The sequence below is a fragment of the Telopea speciosissima genome, chromosome 3 (genome assembly GCF_018873765.1).
Source record: "Telopea speciosissima isolate NSW1024214 ecotype Mountain lineage chromosome 3, Tspe_v1, whole genome shotgun sequence".
NCBI lineage: Eukaryota > Viridiplantae > Streptophyta > Magnoliopsida > Proteales > Proteaceae > Telopea > Telopea speciosissima.
Window position 1 is genome coordinate 1,069,521 of NC_057918.1, and position 20,362 is coordinate 1,089,882.

General features: G+C 37.3%; 1 protein-coding gene and 1 long non-coding RNA gene across 2 annotated transcripts; one reads left to right on the top strand and one right to left on the bottom strand.

Moving 5' to 3' along the window:
- The first annotated feature begins 1,253 nt into the window (after nucleotides 1-1,253).
- Nucleotides 1,254-2,840, top strand: LOC122653619. The gene is made up of 2 exons (XR_006331834.1): nucleotides 1,254-1,292; nucleotides 2,490-2,840. It is a non-coding gene; the product is annotated as an uncharacterized LOC122653619 (long non-coding RNA).
- Nucleotides 2,841-18,346: 15,506 nt separating this feature from the next.
- On the bottom strand, nucleotides 18,347-19,765 carry LOC122653618 (ethylene-responsive transcription factor ERF113-like). Its single transcript, XM_043847523.1, has 2 exons — nucleotides 19,498-19,765; nucleotides 18,347-18,996 (listed from the first exon to the last, which is right to left on the bottom strand). Exons 1-2 carry the CDS (start codon nucleotides 19,631-19,633, stop codon nucleotides 18,377-18,379), a joined length of 756 nt encoding a protein of 251 aa, XP_043703458.1. The 5' UTR covers nucleotides 19,634-19,765; the 3' UTR covers nucleotides 18,347-18,376.
- Nucleotides 19,766-20,362: the final 597 nt, after the last annotated feature.

Below are 20,362 nucleotides of genomic sequence, written 5' to 3' on the forward strand. Positions count from 1 at the left end.
TCTGGGATGCTTTTCCTTTCTAACTTTTATTTCCCTCAGAATTTTGATGTTGATGGTTCATTGATTTGAAGCAATCTTTGTGTTTTTCAATTAACTTTAATCTGGTGTAAATGGATTACTTTGGTTTTGATGTGTTCGTCACTTCGTCTCCATTATGTTTTAGAACCAATCTCTTTCTCTCTCTCGTTCAGATGTGGGAGAAGTTGCATAGCTCACAATGGTTTGAATTGAAATAAACATGTCCTTTGCAAATTATACTTGTGGGAATCTTGTTTATTATGTAAAACAAAGAATCTCCATCATGGGTAGAGAGGATTTCCGATTATCGCAATATGAAGCTATTTGTATGGAGCCATGAGACCAATGCTTACAAGACAGAGATGCAAAGGAAAAACATTGGGGCCCCAAGGGAATTGAACTAGTAAAACGTTTCGAGGTGTGGCCTATACTGCTGGGTGCTTAAGGGTGTCTGGGCAATACCTGCCTGCTCGAGCTATTATAAGCAGCCAATTATGATAATTGTGTTACCTTCTGAATGGATTTTGATGGTGACATACCTGATTTCGTTACAATGCATGTGCTTTACAAATTAATATATTTGGTTCTTGCCGTGACCTTTTCTTGGAATCTCAAAATTTCTGTCGCTTCATTTCTGCGGGGCTAAACGCCTCACTGTCTCGTCTGTGGTACCGGAGGCTCTGGGAATTTGGAATATGAGAGAACTCATCTTGGGCTGGGGTTGCCTCTGAAAATGACTTCAATACTAAGCGATGTCCAGTATAATATTTCGTTTCTCAGTTCTTACTTTGGACTCAGAATGGCTTTGAAGCTAAAATCAATTGTTTGGTAGCCCTTTTCGCTCTTTAGCATTTTGAAAAAAAGAGTACAGAAATGGATTTAGATTTATTTTTTCATTCTCAAATTTCATTTTAAAGGACAGAATGGTTGATCAAGAGAGGGTCAATGGACTGTGTGTGTGTGTTTTCTCTAGTGGGATATTCCAATAAGCTAAAGGAAATGCAGAGATTTCCATAGTTTGAATCCTCTATTAGTCTATTAAATTCTTAACCAAGTGCCTTAGAAATTTTAGAGAAAAATATTTTGCTCCAGATTCCACATGTTCTACTATTTATATTTTTTGTTGCCTTGATTTCCAACTCCATCTGGGTGTTTGCTACCTTTAGGTCTTCCTCAAGAACTCAGTTCCATCCTCAAATGCATTTCTTTTATTCGTTTTTATCTTCAGAATGAAAAACATTGCAGATTACTTTGTCTCAGTCATGTCATAAATGGTGAATTCTTGCAACCACTCTGTTAATTGTTAATTTGAAAATTGTAGAGATCTGTTTCTGGTTTTCGATTCTGGCGAGAGTCAACATGGACAGGAATATGAAGGGGGTGGAAGAGAGGCCTTTAATCAGGGCTCAATTCTGGCTGAGGTTGGAATGGTTGGATCAATAGTGATGTGTCTTCATCATTGATTCATTGGCAAAGAAGAGCAAATGGAGGAAAAAGGTTGCTCGATTTTACATTGAACACCATTTTATGATTTAATTTTGTCAAATGAAATTTTCACCTCAATTTTTGTATATACTGAAAATAAGAAAATGAGAAATGAGTTATGAAAGCTATACTAAATGGTGCTTAAATGTCAACTAGATACAATTAAATAGTTTGATCTTTAAATTATAATGCTTTCTCTTTTCTTTGTTGGAAAGAAAAACACGATGGTCTTACAGTCTTTGTTTTCTTCCCTTCCTTCTGGATTTGTCTTCCTTTTCAATTTTTGCATTTGATTTCATTAGATGCCCTTAATATCAATATATAAGATCAAGTAAGTCCTGAGGAGAATCTTCAAGGCTAGAGACCTATGTTGGCATATATTTTTTTACATGTCTAGTTCTACTCTGCTTTTCTCCCCTTAAACTCTATTCCAAAACCTTACTTTCTATCAATAGCCGTCCACTTTTCCCTCCCTCTGATTTAGATAGAATTGAATCATTGCTTGAATAGGCTGTGGGAACAACTTCTTGCATCAACCCTGTTTTTGTTATTTCCACCTAGTATTTGTTTCATCAACAGTTAACTTCTTCTTGTTCCTGTTCTTCTTATTCTGTTTCAAGTTGAGTTGGAAAGCAACGGACTGAAATATGAAGAAGAGTTTTTCATGGTTCTTGTTGAGTATTGGTTGGTATGACCCTGAGGTTTAAATCTGACTTTAGAACTGAAATGGTGATTCTGTGTTGGTATTTATTTTATAAATAAATAATATATAAATAGTGAGAGAATAGAGCATGATTTGGATAAAAAAAAAAAAAGGGAAAAAAAGAAGAGAGGAGGACAAAAGGGAAGGAAAAAAACCATGGGCTATGGGCCAAGTAAAAAGAGATCATCCATGATCATCAACTATCCTCACAACTAAAATGCCATCTCTCTGTAATATATGCTTATTAATTTATTTTTTTTGGTTTGGTGTATTGCTTTTGTAGACATCATTCCTGGAACCCTACATAAACGGACTCATTTTTGGGCCTGTAGTCATTTACATGTAAAGGCAATTCCATAGCAGTTTGACTGATGGCATGCCACACTTTTTTTGACTTCTGGTTTCCTGAAATCTGAATTCTGAAGGGTCAGTTTCTGAACTCTCTATGTTTGAAATTAAACTATTGTTTTGTGAAATTAGAGTATTGTTTTGTTTGTTGGAAAGTGTATAAGAGGTGTTTACAGTATTTGTATGGCTTAACGAAAATGATGAAAAGCTATTGGAAGCTGTGGATTAGAAGATTACAGTTGAATATGGAATCAGAAAATTTACAACCATTGGTTCTTTATGCACAGTCCACTGGTAGAATAGCAAAGAGTCAATATTATGGAAATACACATGTTTGGCTTTGAAAACTCCAGGGTCTCTCACCTTCAAAGTGTCCAGAAGACTGCAAAGTTTTCTTTATGACTTATCAATCTGAAAAGACTCTAGGGAAGCATATAGCCCAATGGGGTTGTGGTGGTGGTGGGGGGGGGGGGGATAGCAAACTCTCAACATAAGAGTTAGTGGTTAATCATTTCCTTCATAGTTGTCAAGGCGACTAGGCGACCCAATGCATTGGAGGGGCGCCTAGGGGGGCAATATATGACTAGATGTAATATAGCAATGATAAATTTATATAATTATGTTTAGGGAGGTAGTTTTCTGTCCGGGAGTGTGGCCTATGCCAGCACTCTCGTGTGTCTATATCTCTCGTCCTTAAAACAAGGGGGCAGAGGTGTCTTTTCACATAAAGAGGAGAGAGATAGACTCATGGGAGTGCTGGCGTGGGCCACACTCCCGGACAGAGTTCTTTTTCCCTTATGTTTATATGCAACATAAAAGCCATATCAATACAATATGATATAATTATGGTAGTAATGATCTAATATGAGAAAATCAATCTATAATAAACAAAGTATAGGATATAATATAAGTATACTCATCGAAAAACAAAGCAATAAACATAAATCAACGTAAATTCGTGAAGTGTGAACAAGGCGTGCTGTTGCCTTGGACTTAAGAAAGAGCCTGCATTCCTAGGCGATGCCTTAACAACTATGGTTTCCTTAGTTGAAAGGCACAGAAAACACATGTAAGTTATTTATTAGAGCATTCCAATTGAATATAGAACCAAACAAAATGTATCAAATTTTTTTTTTTAATTTTTTTATTGTCTATCAAAAAAAGATAGAATCAGAAAACTTACTACCATTGATTCTTTAAGCATGGTCAACCTGTGGAATCCCAAATGACTCCAAGAATACACCGCAGGGTCTGATCATGAATGTCTCTAGTCAGCTGGTTTATGATAAGTGCAAACAAATATAGGCTTAAAGCTTATCCTTGATATAATCCAAAAGCCTAAGCCACCTATTGTTGGAGTCTATCCAAAACCTCTTACCGACCTCCCCCCCTAGAGAAACTTGACCTTGAAGCTTCCTAAAGTTACCTCTACTTGTGTCTATTGTCCAAATTGTAGCGATTTACCAAAATTATCCTTCAACTTCAAAGGCTAATAACTTCTGCCATCTGTCTTATTAAGACAATTCACTTCCTTCCAAGTTATGAGGTGATTCTCTCTTTCTTTATACACTCCAAAGAAAATTACTTCAACAATTTTGCGCATTCTGCAAAAAAAGGCGGGAACGAGTAGGAATTAGGAGGGTCAAGATTGGCAAATGTCTCTCATATTTCCTTTGCATGAGTAGCCTTTCTTCTGGAAATGTAACATTTTCTCAATCTTCCTGATATTTGTAGGGTTGGCATGAGTGAAAATGTTTAATCAGGCAGTTTGAGTGTCTTTGGTCCATGCTATTACAAAGGATTTGAAGATTGATATTATACATAAATAAGAGGAAAAGTCCACTAAGTGGCCTGCTTGGAAAGGGATCTCTTAGCGGATTCATCATTTTTGCTATATGGAAGAGTGATATGGTAATTCTGACTGGTGGATACCTAGGGTATGAGGAAAAGGTGCAGATCGGCCATGTGTCAAATTTCAGAACCTAATTCAATCAATACCCTCCCATGTATTGGCATGCATTCCCATGTAGGTCAATGCTCACCCACCGTTACACCGACTACTTTTGTACACTCTCCCATAGTTTGGATTTTCAAAAGCTCTATTTTTCCACTTGAAAAATTCTAAGAGCAAAAACTTTACATGTGAGCAGGGGAGCTTGGGGTTTACTTGTCCACAAAATTTGGGTCCCCCCTGAACTACTTCATGGCAGATATTGAGGTCCTCCCACTAAGAGTTTGCTTCCCAAGTTGGCCACTCAGAGAACTCTCACCTTTAAATAGGTTGAAAGAACCTGGGTTGGTTTGTGAGTACCTTGCTTTTAACAAGAAATGCCCTTGCTTAATATTTGATGGTCAACTCATGTTACTGTTGCAGGCTGCAATGATTCTTGCAAAAATAATTGTAGAGGGATTTGGGATATTAGCGAGGGTTGTAGTGCAAGCATACTGTCAGGGCATTACAAGTATGTCCATTTCATCTCTTCACATCAAGCTTGCTGTTGTCGAGACGAATATTGAGCTAAATTTCATTGCAGAGTTCATATTTATTGGTCTTTAATTTCATGTTCCCTATTTGTGCCATAGTATTGAAACTGTATTATTTTCTGTTTTGGTTAGGAATTTCACCCAAAACGACTACTACTTGTGTTGGATATGATTGAGAGAAGAACCATGTGTATTACCAAACATCCAGGATGGCAAACTTTTTTAGTTTTTGATATGGCTAATCAGCTATGTTGATTTGTGTTGATATACATTGTTGTGACCCTTATTAAACAAATCGAGCTTTTAGGAGAAGCTGTTGTAACATGGTATCAGAGCCAGGAGGTCGGGTGTTCAACCCCTAATAAGTGCGAGGGGTTTGTGTTATGTGTTATGCCCCTACGCTTTGGTGCCACGTGACGGCGTCACGTGCAGAACCGTGTGCGTGTGGACCTGCACGTGCGGGGGGTTGTTGATGGCAGTTGATATACATTGTTGTGACTGTTGCTTAACAGCTTGAGTTTTTGGGATAAGCGGTTGTAACGGGCTAATTTCAGATGCCCTAAAGCCTGGTGTGTTCATGAAACAGTGCGAAACACCATTGGGAGAGCAAGCAAAACTATAATTGCGCCAGATGTGCAACAGATCCTATGGTCATTGAGGAGTCATCATGGGAGGAGATCTTCAAGGTTTGGGTCAAGTTGTGTGTCCACCATGTTGCTGCAAGTAGTAGTTGTGCCATGTTTCTTGACCATTTTTAAATTGTCCTCATCAATGCAGAAATATGATTTCTTGTTGAGTGAAATGGAGGGAATGGGAGTTTATCTCCAATCAAAGGTTCACAACACAAGCTAAGGAATGCTTAAAAGCAGTATAATAAGGTAAAGCACTACTTGTTTCACTAGTCTTTGTCTACTCATCCTTGTTGCATTTTGGTCATCCATGTATCTTCGAGGATGAATTTCAGTTGCTTTCTGGTCCTTCCATAATAATAGTGAGTTTCCAGTTTCCACTTTTGATGTCAGATGCAGGTTCATGTTCATCAGCCATGTCCTAGTGCAAGACATTTCTATGGATGAATTATCTTAGCATGGATGGGTGGCAATCCCGCTGCCCAGTGGTGGGATAATATCAATGGAACTCTATAGATATTGACTTTTCACAGGTTGTTTAGTAGTCAATTGAATGGTTATGAAGGTTGTTTTATGGAAATCTGATATGATGAACTAAATTTGTAATTCAAATTTCTGAGACAGAAATGGACACAGGAAAACGCTGTTAATATAGGGGAGGGTATAATCATCAGGGACACTTTCTTGGTGAAGTTTTTCGAAGATGTTAAGGATTGCTCAGTTGCACAGAAAAGGATATGGAAAACAAAAGAGGGTACGGAGTAGGTGCAACCTGCGAAGAGGAAAGTTATCAGTAGAGGATTTTAAGGAATTGAAGTAATACATGGTCAATGATTGCAGTGGTCTGAGACTACTTGCTTGTGGAGTTAGCTGCCTAAACAGTTTTGTGAGGTTTGGCACCAAGCAACACAAGGCTGGTGTAAGGCCAAAGAGGAAGCTTTGTGGTTGAGGAAGAAGGAATTAATGCCCTTGTTGTACAACTAGGGCAAGCTTGCAAAGGCAATAGGAGTTAGGGGAATAGTTCAGTTTGTTGATTTGTGGGTCTCAGCTGATTATGGAAAACAACTTGGTTAAGTCCATGTATGAAGAATTGGTTCGGGGAAAGGATGAGTCGCTAGTGCCATGCAATCTGTGGGGGAAGAAGCCAAGAAGGTGCCTCCACGGATTGAGGTTTTTCTGCTTGGATCTTGGCATTGGACAGCTTACACAGTGCAATCTACAGTGGGAAAGGGATGGCTTTGGCCGGCAACATGCATGATGTGAGGCAGCTGTAGAAGATGGATTGTATATCTTCCATTTCTACCCAACAATGAGGAAGGTATGAGACTCTTTCATTTCCCTACCCATCCTAGGGTTCTTAAATATGCCCCCTATTGGACGCAGTCGATAATACCCCTAGGTTGTGCGTGATCTCCTCTCTCATCCATCCGAAGGCCTCGGTCAAGGGTGAACATTACTGATGGAAAACTGTCGCCTAAAAATATAATCGGATTCGGAATTGGACATTAGAATTTCTACCAATTCTTGTTTTTATTTATCAAAACTCATCCTAATCTTTGTTGAGATTACAGCCTTAGCGCTTTGAACCTTTGGTGGAAATAAATTTGGACACTCGGGAAATATCCCATTGAATACCAATAAAAACCTGATCAGATACAGATTCAAATACATATTTGAATCCCCTAATCAATTTTTCTAAACATCTAAATAACAAGAATGCCAAGGGGGGGGGGGGGGGGGGTGGGGGGCTTGGATTCCATTTGAGTTACATTTAGAATAAAGCCTTACTCATCAAACTTGAATGGAGAATTCTTAATAAGCCATCGGCTCTCTAGTGTAGAGTTTTAAAGGCTTAAGTACTTCCATCGATCTAATATTTTTGCGTCTATTTTTTCTTTTGAAAATGAGTTATGGATCTGGAATATTACAAACATCAAATTCCATTAATACTGAGAAGTGTAGTTTATTGGAAAGTGAGTGATGAGCATTCCATCAACATTTTGGCATGATATCCATGGATTCCTCACTGACCTGATTCAATCATATCTATATATTATGGTGTTTCATCCAACGTTTTCAACGGTTTCTGAAATTATCTGTAATAGAAGGTTGAACTGTAACTTCTTGTATTCTATTTTCCCATATAATGTTGCAGAAGCCATCTTGAAAATTCATTTTGCCCACAGGGTTCACTAGGATTTTTGGATTTGTCCCTATGTTAAGTTCGCCTTATTGACAACTAGAGTGCGCGACAGCCAAATTTCTACTTCAGATGTCCTTATCTCATACTTTTTCAAGGCTCAGTAACTTGGTGTGTAGATTTCTTTGGAAATTAAACATACGTCCTATGTTTGGGTTTTTTTTTTTTTTTTCTGGAAGCTTTTAAATGGAGGTATATACCCTAGAGATAGAGGGTTTCTCATTTTTTTTCCTAACATAAGTAATTTTTGCGTGTTTTGTACAACTGAGAGAGAATCTGATTGACGTTTATTAATCTCTTGTTCTTTCACAAGGATAATCCGAATTGCAGGATTATTGGAATTGCACAGTAAACACCTTCAAGCTCATTCATTCCATGATTTGGTTCTTACTTTCTTAAACAACCCATCAATTCTTCAGCAGGAAAAGTTCTTTATTTGATCTGTTGTTTCTTATCACTGTTTATTTCATTTTGATTGCTCGTAACCGATGTGCTTTTATCCGTCGTCCCCTAATCCCTATGTTATTTGAGTCAGTCCAAAAATTATAATTAGATTAATAGATTGAGCTCTATGAAGAGCTGGTTGATTGATAATACCAGTGCAGGACTTTTCAATGGCCATGAGAACTGTTTTTCATTTTTCTTGACAGTAACACTCATTCTTATTAATCTATTGGATATGTAAATATTAAGAAACAAGATAGATTGTGAGTTTCTATAGCCGAAAGGTTAGCTAATAGAGCTAGAATGGAGAAACGAAGGAAGACTATTACTGGGAGTTGTTCTTTTTTATTTAGTTTGTTTTTTTTATGTTCGTTTTTATAAAAATTTTTTTTACCAAGATTGCCATGTCATCCTATATGTTTTTTACTGATCCAATCAAAATATTTTTCACAAAAAAAAAAAAAAACAAGAATGCAAATCTCAATTTCAAAAGACCAACCTGATAAGATGAGAGTTTTCACAGGTATATTAGAAAATAGATTTCTCACCCACAATTAAGGGTGTCAAATGGTTCGGTTTCGGTTAGGTTCCATGACTCGAGGTTGTGACCTGAAACCGAACCGAAGATCGGGTCGGTTTTGGGACCACCAACCGAATCTGAACCTGCTCGGTTCGATTCGGTTACGGTTCTAATTTGATTTCCAAATATGGTTTCAATTCGGGTCTAATTCGGTTTCGGGTTACGGTTCTAATTCGGTTGCACACTTGAAGAGTTGAAAAGGGAAATAGAGAAAATCTAGAAAGTAGAATATGAAAACTAATTAGGTTAGATGGTTACCAAAAATACAAAGAAAATTAATAGAGTTTTTTATTTTCTCCTATGAAAAGTGGCAGATAAATTTCATTTCGTTGGGTAGTTATCAAAAAAAGAATCAAAACATAGGAAAGTGGAATATTTAAAGTCATATGGTTAGATATGGTTACCAAAAAATTTAAAAGATATATGGTTTTGGATTAAGTGGTTTATTCGGTTTTGGTTTTGGTTCAAACTGATGGGTCCTGGCATGAAATTGAAATCAAACCGAACTGAATTAGAATACTATATACCAAAACCGAAACCGAACTGAATTAATTCGGTACGACTTGGTTTTGGGTTTGGTTTCCGGTTTTTGGTTTGGTTTGACATCCTTACTGGCCACAATCGATGTGGAATTAACACTCTTCTCACGTGTTGGTGGATTGAAATGACCATATATGTGGATAAAAAGATGGAAGGGGAGGACCGAGCCAAACAAAACTGAAGGGGAGCAAAAATGTAACCTGGTCTAATACTCGCTCGATTAAAGCCTGGTCCAGCCCAACTCGATTACTAAACGTGTCGGGCGGTCCCAGTGTGGGGTCCTAGCCCGTTGGGCGTCCGATCGGATCAACCGATTCTAGGCCCGACCTAGACGGCCCGGTTACAACCCGACCCAGCTCACCCTTTAACTTATAAACTTCCCCTCCCCTTTCCTCTAAATTTCCTTTTTTTGGTTGTTTCTTTGTTGGTCTTTGACATTTATTGGTTAGATACACTTAACGTAGGTGAGATGAGGCTTAGTTTTAGTTTTTAGATCTTATTTTGTTAGATGTGCTTCTATTCGATGTTGTGCTGCTATTTTTTTATTCCTCTCTACTTACTTTGTTAGATGTGTTTTTATTCGGTGTTGTGCTGTTATTATTTTTCCCTCTACTTACTTTGTTAGATGTGCTTTTATTTAGTGTTGTACTGCTATTTTAGTTAGGATAAACTTTATTTGACTTTGAGTTGAGGTGTACTGTGACTATCCAACGATGTGATGGTTTGAACTTAAAATTCTGGTTGCATGTCAATTAGTAAGCCCACATCGTTTAGAGACCATTTAGAGTTAAACGGTTTATTAGCTCGTTTTGGACCTAGTTTAGGTCCGTTTAGTCCGAATAAGGCTGCCTCGATTAAAGACCGAACACTGACCGATCAAAATAGAACCGTATCATGTCCGCCCAAGGCAAACCCGAATGCCTAAACGATCGGACACAATACAGCCTATAAAATTGGTGAGGCCCGGCTAGGCCCGATCGAGACCGACTGAGCCCAACCGGTTGATACTCCTATTCACAAGTATGTTAAGAAAGAGCTTTCTATGATATCGTGTAAATCTCCATCTCAAAAAGACTGATTTGATGAGAGGATAATGTTCATAATTATGTTAGGAAAGAGATTTCTCTGATATCATGTAAATCTTCATCTCAAAAGACCGATTTGATGAGAAGATAATATTCACAAAAGAAAGGGTAAAATTGAGTAGGCACATGGGTTTTTCCTATTTTGTTTTACGATTTGGAGAAGAAGGAGAGAGAATATTTCTTTTTTGATTCCTCATCTTTTTAATATTTTTTTAAGTATTAAGAAAAGGTGAAATTATCAATTTTAGAACTAATCGAGTTAACACTTAGGGATATGGATGTAATTTAAATTTTTTTTAGAATAATAGGTGTAATATATTTAAACTATAGGAGTGATAAACGTAAATTTCCCAAAAATACAAAGATTTCTAGTAAAATATCGAACGCATCCCAAGGTTAAGCCTTCCAATGTCCGTGCATTATTCCAAGTACTTAGTTCTATTTGCTTTAATCATAATAAGTATATTAAGAACACATTGATTGCAGTTTAACACTTTTCCTTTTTCTCACATGTATCTAGCCATGTAGGTGGATTAGAATCATCGTGGAAAAGAGAAAGATGGAGTAAGACGAAATTTGATATGATACCATGTACTTAAATCTTTTTTGTTTTTTGTTTTTTTAGGGGTAAGAAAATTAAAAATCTCCAACTTAAAACACCGTTCTGACGGAACGGGAGAATACTATAGTGTTCACTAATAAATGCGTTAGCCGTTAGGAACAGATTTAACAAAAAAAAAAAAGAGACGTTAGGTAGGTAAGGGTTTTCTCACTAACAATGTAGAAATTAATGAGAAAATTAAAAAAAAAAGGGTAAAAGAAAAGCAGAAATGTTTGACTATACAGCCGAAAGCAGCATCATCTTCCACACGGGGGAGATAAAAAAAAAGGGACCCACAACATGCACCAATCAAGAAAGTCGCTATCGGAGTCGGGAATTGGAGATGAGGTTAATTTACCACTTGAGCGGCCGCAAAGCATTAGCTCTGAATGTCTGATCTGATCTGATCTCATATATATAAATAAAAGAAGGGCCCCACAGTCACGCTTACTTTGAAGTAAAGTGAAGTGAGGTGACCACATACATTATACATTCATCTGTGAATTACTTTAAAAAGCTGCCACGTCCGTATCCAAAAATTCCCACGCTCATATGTATGCATTTCGACCTCATCTCTCCCATCCCATCTCCTACGTGGCATCTCAGCTTCCTTTTACTTGAAATCTGGAGATTGTCCACTTCCTTTTCTCTATTCTCTTTATATATATATATATATATATATATATATATATATATATATATATATTTTGTCTTGTCCCTGCATCTTTTCTCTCTCTCTCTCTCTCTCTGCAAATCTATCTATTAAGTATTAACAATCAGAGTTAGACACGTCTTATCTGAAAATAATGACTCAAGAGTTGAATCAGTGTTGAAGGGAGGAATTCTTTATTATATAAAGAAAAACTCAAGAAGACGAATTTTTTATTTTGGTAAAAGCTGAAGAAGACGATTCAATCCATACCATAAATTAACAAAACAAGCAAGCACACATGTGAGATATATATGGATTTAAAAAAGAAGAAATAAAAACGACAGGAAAGCCGTAAATAATATTTGTTCAGAAGGGAAGGGAAGTTAGTTCCAGAGCACGAGGGAGAATGAGAGCCACTCTGGTCGGTCCCTCTCTTTCTGTCTCCTTCCGCATTGGCATGTGTGGACTGTGGTGGAAACTAATTAATGTACTCCAAAAGGGTACTTCTCGTGTATATTATATTATATATACATATGTGTGTTGGTCTGTTGTTAGTGTTAAAAGTGTATATATCATTGATTTACTAGTATGGTTGCCTAGGAAAGTAACAGCTCCTATCTTTGCTAATTCCATGTTACGTCTTATTCTATAATTTCTGAGAGTTTGCATGTAGATTGATGACATGGATTAACATTGTAATTTATAAGGAAAATAATGTAAAAGAAGTACAGAATATTAGTCTTTTGAAATGAAAATCTACATGGTATTACAATAAGTTTCGATTGTTCTAATCCTGCTTCCATGGAGAATGAATCATTTGTACATACCAACAGAATGAACGTACATATCAGAGTTAATCACATTTTAATTTTATTTTTATAAATAAATCAATTAATGCAAGTCCAATTGATGCTTTCACTCATATGCTTTAGAAACTAGCTCTCTCTCGAATCTTCACCACCAAATGGCATAAGACTTTTAGATTAGACCTCCAAATTAATGATATGATATTCTATGGTTATCTAACTTTATTTAACATGAGATCGAAAGAATTGAAAATAATAGGCCAGTATGTTTAAGGGAAGAATGAATGGGTATAAATTGTAGGACCTCGATTCCCCAATCTCCACCATAATGGATCGGATGCCACCCCAACCCCAACCCCACCCCCCCTCTGGTAGGTCCATGATGATCAGTTTGATTGATGGAGCATGCGCGGTCATCATATAATCCGCTTAATTATTAATTTGTCTTCCTTTCGATTTTTGGAATGCGTTGCCTGTCGAGGATCGCTGCAAGTTGTGTGTTGTCATGTAGCTGCTCAGCTACTTAATTTCATTCTTATAGATAAGGGTAATTACTTCATGGTTTGGATCACGGTTGTTACACTTTCTAGTTGCTACTACCACTAAAATTTGTTTGTTTTTGTTTTTAAATGGGATATGAGGGGAATGGTTTGGTTTTTTCTTTTTTGTTTTCCCGGATAAGTATGAGAATGGTTTGTTTGGTGATCTATTTTCCAATTATGCCTACTCAAAGCATCGAATTAGATCTATTTTCCAATTATGCTTACTCAAAGCATAGAATTAATGTTTCATTATTTGTCACTTAAATTACATGGGGATGAGTAAAATGACCATCCTACCCCTTGAATGACAGGTCCATGTGTCTGAACGTAGGCTGCACTATGGCACAGAGAACATCAGTACAAAAATACAAATGGCACCTTTCATAATTTTAACCACATTTTCTTCTCATTTTTGGGAGAGGGGCTAGCTGGCTATGTTTCACACACGCTAACTCTGGACTATTGCCTTATTTTTTAGAATCTTCGTGTGATCTTTTTTTTCTGTTTTTTCTGTTTTTTACTCTGAATTTTACCTTGGACTTAGGACAGCCCTTGAGATTTTATTAAAAATTAAATCAAAATAGGAATGAATACAATGGAGGGAACATGCCCGCCTAACCCCAAGCCCAATCGATAAACCTCCGTGTGATCTTAATATTAGTAGAGGTGACAATATGTCGAGCATTGGGTGTATGTGTTGTGTGCACGTACATGCAACGAAATTGGATTCCATTTTAAGCTATCTAAATGTTAGTAGAAGGGACATGTGTTGGGGCGTTGGGTGTACATGTAGTGTGCACGTACATTCAACGAAACTGAATTTCATTTTAATCTAATTGACCGTGATACTTCACTGAACATACATAGTAACATCTAGATCTTCCTTAAAAATAATAATTGGGAATAAATCAAAGGGAAGGTAAAGTCTCTCTCAACTTGTACTTTAGTGATGTGGTTTCTCTCACTTTTGGTAAGGTGGGTCCCTAGTGAGAAGCCCACACAATGGACTATTAGCACATTACTAGAGCGCCCCCCTTAATAATTGCATCGTTGTGTCTTTGCTACGAGGGCTCTCAGCCATATGGATAGGTCATAACGGCTTGACCAGTTTCCAACTTTTCTTGTGCGCATATTTTGTTGACCATTTGTTTAGGGAGATCGAAAACTCCAATAACAAGTAGCTAGGAAGTTCAACTTTTAAACCACCAAAAAAAAAAAAAAAAAAGTTCAACTTCAGTAGTTTTCCTTCAATCATTGAAAATAGAAAAAAAAAAAAAAAAAGTTTGATGGAGAAGGTTTTTAAGACTTATGATTGATGAGATGGAACCCCGGCCAAATTCAACATTTGGCTACTCCATGAGTTGATGTACACCCCCATCTAATGACTAATGGTTAACCTCCCAAAAGACTTTCTCCATTCCCTGAAGCTTAAACCTATCATGGATTCGATGTGTTTTTTAAATAAGGTGAAATCGAAATTCTATATCTTACCATGTAATTTAGGATAAGAAGATATATTGGCCGGGATCCATAATTCACTAGGTCCTATGTAAGAAATAGTAATTAAACACATAAATAATGAGACCAATTTGCTGGAAAACTATCAAAAATTCTATTTGTTTTGTGTGTTTAGTCATTTAGGTAGGACCTATTATGGTATAGGTCTTAATAGTTTGATTTGGATTTGAACAGAAATTTTGCAGAGTATACATATATTAGGTTATGGGTCCAATTAATTATGTTCTCTGGGAACTCAAACCCTCTTTATCTTATATATCATGCATATTTAGGGTTGATGTTTTATGTCCAAAAGTCAAGCTTAGATAGTCCTTTTTGACTACAAAACCAAGCTCCTCCTCTTATATAAGAAACCTATAAATGTGTGTGTGTGTGTGTGTGTTGGGCAGTTGGTGCGTAGGAGTGTGGAGTGCATAATTGCAGTTTTGATTGCGGTGTTGTTTATTTCTAAGCGACGGTGCCGACTGCCGAAAGCAATTGAAAGTTAGGTGGGGAGTTGCGCAAACAATGAGAACAACATTTGAAAACATCTCCCGCTAGTCTCACTCACTGACTTCACATTCAATATTTACTAATAAGACTTCTTCATTCCATGAATCTATTGCACAATTAATCTTGTTTCATATTTGACATATGCCCGCTGCTTTGGACTTTTTTCATTCTATATATATATTTCTAATAAAGGAAAGATATATAACCCCTTTTTGTAACATCTGCGGCATCAAAAGCACGCATGCATGAGATCGATCTTTGTAAGAATATATTAAAAGTTCAGGGGACTTAGGGTTGGACTAAGATTTTAATTAAAAAATTTGGTCCAATTAGACCTTGTTACAATCCTACATACTTGAGAAGCTCCATACATCTAATGCCTTGAGATTTTGGGTTGGACCCTCCAATCGGACAATATAATATAACAGTTCATAATACGCACCTTGGTTATTTCTCTCACTTCATCTTTTCATGTGTATAAAAACGTTTCAACCACGGGATCTAATAGCATATTAATTAGAGGGTCCAACAAAAAACCTTAAGATATTAGGTAAAAAAAGTTTCTCAAGTATATCAAGGCGACTAGAACTTGAATAAGTAATTGGCCGACTTTGATGACTACCAGGCCAAAACCTTATGTCATTAGGTGGATGACTTTGATGATTTTGATTGATAACCAAGGTCCATCTAACCATCTAAGGAATTTCTGGAATTCGAATAAAACCCCTTTACTTTATCCTATATCAAGCTAGGGACCAAAGAGAAAGACTTGGAACAAGTACTTGGCCGACTTTAATGACTTTGATTGATGATCCATCCGGAGAATTTCTGGAATTCGAATAAAGCCCCTTTAACTCTTTATCTTTGGTGGAGAAACACGCACATACACATGCATAAACATACATATACACATGCAAGTTATTATTGGTTGAGAAGTCCTAACTTTTAAGGTACCTAGGGAAGAAACGTAGGACTCATCGAATTAAAGAGGCTGACCGGGTAGTTCTTAATAGAGCACATACATAGGAAACTAATTAATAAAACACGTTGCTACAAAAGATATGTTAGATCGAGACTTAGAGCTTAGATTATCGGGGTCCATTAATTAATATAGTATCAATTTTAATGTAGATTAGATATGATATAGTCGTTGTTCACATCCACAAGTTAGTCTTCATTATTGTAAGTTCAGAAACAAGGATAGGTTCAGTGTGGATATGATCCCTAAGGTAGAGGACCCCACTTCTTGTCTCAATAGTACTGTGATAGACTTCAGAACAAAATAAGCACTGAATCACCTAACTGGTATATCATATATATGCTGTTTTGGCAATTGAGAGATGAGATGATCCGTGTCTCTCTCTCTCTCTCTCTCTCTCTTTTTAGGTATGTGGTGGGGGCGCGTGCGTGGGAGAGAGAGAGATAATACTATTAGAGCAGCCCTTATGTGTGTATCATTCATTGCTATTATGGTCAATCTAACGGGTTGAAAGCAAGCAAGCCAAATTTATCCGCGCAATAATCATCAGGACAGGACTCGTGCTGGGCCCGATTTCGCAAGAGCCTTCTTTCAGTGGGTTATTCTCCGGTTTCCCAAGTGGGTGGGACTCTAAATGTATGGTTTATGTCAGCGTCTCCCTTTTTTTTCTTAAGAAAAAAAAAAAAATTCTTTTGGAGAGTTAGGAGAATTATTATTGTCCCAATGACCTGTGTTTTTTTTTTTTTAAAAGTCACACACTCACAAGGCATGTATTTTATCACGTGGACAAATGATGTGTCTATTTTGAATGTTGAATAGAGAGGACATGATCTAGATTAAGCAAGTGTCAAATTTGAGAATCTAATTTAATGAGATACCCGTGTTGCATTGGCATGCATCCTGTGTATGTCCAAGCATGTGTCCCATTACCCCTAGACAATAGTACACACTCTCCCAAGTTTGAATAGGAACAAATGATCATTTAAATTTTGAAAACTATAAAATGGATGGTTCAAATTTATCTTGTGATTTTTTGAAATATATCACATTCCTTTGTTAATAAAAGGGGGTGGGCTTGGCACTCTCTCATCCGAAAGTAAAATAGCAGGTCCTTCAATAATTGGCACTTGAGGTGAGGATGAAAATTATGTATAAGTGGTTCTTCTTCTTTTTTGGTTGAAAATAATTGGCTCTTCAAATGTCAAATTTTTTTTCAATCCAAGTTTACCAAGTGGCAAAACAAGGTATTGAAGAAAAAAAGTAGTATCAAGGTACTACATTGTAGTATATGCTATATGAAAGGATATTTTGAATCTCAGCGTGAAACTTGACATGTGGTAAATCCACATTGTTTTTCAAATATCTACGGTTCAAAATGTTTAGATCACCCTTTCATGTGGCTAAAAACATGACACAATGATCTACTTGTGTTAGGCATGCTGTAATATATATTTTTTTTCATGATAATAATAAGGGAAAAAGAACGTTAATTGGTCACGTGGTTCTTCTGCTTAGACATAAGACCGTACGATATTACCGCTCAATCCTCGATGAACTAACAAAATCTCATTCACTTAAATGTTCCTACACTTGCTTTTATTGAGCCCTGCATTGGTGGAGGCGCTACATGACCAGTTAGCATTCTCTTGTCCTAGTAACAATAATACATCAACCTTGAAGACTAGATCCACATCCTAAATCCCAACCTTCTTGACTACATATCTAAATGTATTGCATTAAAAAAGAAAAAGAAAAAGATATATATAGTCTTCTTCCACCTTTCTTTGATCATACATACGTAGGACTTCTGTTACCAAGTTTGGAAGGTTGTTTACTTGTTTTAAGCTAGCCTTTTATTTTCCCTCTTCTGATTTTGACCTAATGGTGGCTTGTCCAACATATGAAAAACACACGTGGAAGATCATGTTTGCCACCTGGATTAATTACTCCCTCTAGCCATGTTTCTACATTTATTTCATACTTCTGATATTCATCCACGTCACCTTAATTCATACTTGAATCCCTCGAGTTCTTGGGTTTGGCCTCTCGACCGGCCTTAATCAATTAGTTCAAAAATCCGAGTTGCAGCCATTCCCTACTGCTCTCTCTCTCTCTCTCTCTTGTCAATCAGTTGCAGGTAATTAAAAACTTATGATAAAGCATAACAAAATCTTCATAAGGATCAAAGCAAAAGTTGAAATGAACAATCCAAGTGAAAGTTTGAAACAGATAATAAAATCAGCAACAAAAAAAAAAAGAACCCTAGATAGCTAGTCTTTGGAGTAGTGGCTGGTATCAGTGTCCCTTCCTTGTTCAGCGAATTGATCAGAGGTAGAAGAAGAGCTTCCGAACAGTGATGAAAACCTCAGAAGTTCTTGTTGTTGTTGTTGTTGTTGTTGTTGAGGTGACATTGAAGTTGTGGAAGAAGAAGAAGAAGAATGAGACCCAAATGGTAATCCTGGACTGTTATAAAGACCAGATGCCACGTGTTGCAGATCCTGATCATCTCTACTGCATAGTAGCTGGGCATATTGAAAGAGGTCTGGGTAAGTGTTGTGGGACAAAGGAGAAGGAATGGAGATGGAGAGAGGAGGAAGAGGAGGAGGAGGTTGCTGGGGAACAGCTGGTTCATGATGATGAGTAGTAGTAGTAGTAGCCATGTAGTAACCACTCAACTCAGTCCTCCCTTGAACTCGCTCAGGGAAATTAAGCTTAGCCTTAGTCCCTTTGAACCTGAGAGCCGCCTCGTCATAAGCCAGTGCTGCATCCTCGGCGGTGTCAAATGTGCCAAGCCACACTCGAGCTGCCTTCTTTGGGTCACGTATCTCCGCTGCCCATTTACCCCATGGCCTTTGCCTCACTCCTCTATAATGCCTCCTTCTTGTGTTCCCTTCACAATATTCACAGTTTCACACACATCACATGACATGGGCATCATCATCATCATATATGTTCTTGTTCTTTTGTTCATTTCCGATCCATTATATATCAGGAGTGTTCATATATATATATAAGACAATGAGCAGAACTGAGGGTGGGTGGATCGACCATTCTATTATATAAAGAACTCATATTGATTGGACATGCCATATGCAGAAGAAGAGCTTAAAACTGAATAATAAAATATATTTTATATATAAAAAAAAAAAAGAATAGATCACAGTAGGGACAAAGAAAGGGTTGTAAGTAATTTAGTCGGCGCTGGTTGATGTGAAACATGACAAAAGAGTAACCTAATTTCTTACCAATTAAGCCAATCTTTAGGTTTAGCTGCTAGTAGTAAGGATTAATTGTAACTTGATATGATGCTGGAGGATGCAAGCTTCAGTTGCTTATCTTCTTTTCACAAATCAATAGAAGAAGAAGAAGAAGAAGAAGAAGAAGAAGATACCTTGATCCTGCTGCATAGGCTGATGAGATGGGTAATCGTGAGACGACAGTGGTGCTCCTTGAAGTTGATGAGGAGACGATTGATCCGCATCGGGGGCGCCGATGACATGAGTGAGGGCTGAAACCATGGCAGACATGTCTTGTTCAGAACGAGTGGAGGCGTAGGTTGGAAAGATGTGGGGGTGTTCCTCTTTCTCTTCCGATGGTGATGAAGCACCATCGGAAGGAAGAGGCCTTTTTCCATACCTCCGATCCACCTTTAATTCTTTAAGCTCGATCTCTCGATCTCTTGAATACGTACTCTCCCTCGCTGCTTAATTGTGTTGCTGTGTCGATGATGCTTCGCTCATGTAAGACCTCAATCAATTACACAGATCAATCAATCACACAGATCAGCTCACTAAGAGATAGATAGATCTCAGTAGATGGTCAGCGAGCCGGAAACAGCTAGAGGGAGATCTATCTTGGAAGAGTAAGAGAGAGAGAGATGGGGAAAAATAGGGTTTGGCAGACGTTGGAAGAGCCTGGTTTTATCATCTTTGCTGGGTAGCTAGCTAGTGTGAAACTGGAAGGACACCGTGTAGCCTACCTGATCAAGATTGAAACACCTAATCTTTCTTTCTTTGTTCATTTGTTGTGTTTAGGTCACCCTCACATGAGATGTACCTCTCTCTACTCATCCTCATCATTTTTACTAGATCTGATGGGAATCCTGTCCTTCAAAGGTGGAGTAAAGGGAACTCTAATTAAAGTGATTCCAATCAAACGTGTTAAATTCATCCCTCATGAAATTTATGAGGTCAGCCTCGTTCAATCGGAATCTCAAATTTGTTTACATCATCAGCTTATTCACCTTTTTCTTTTTT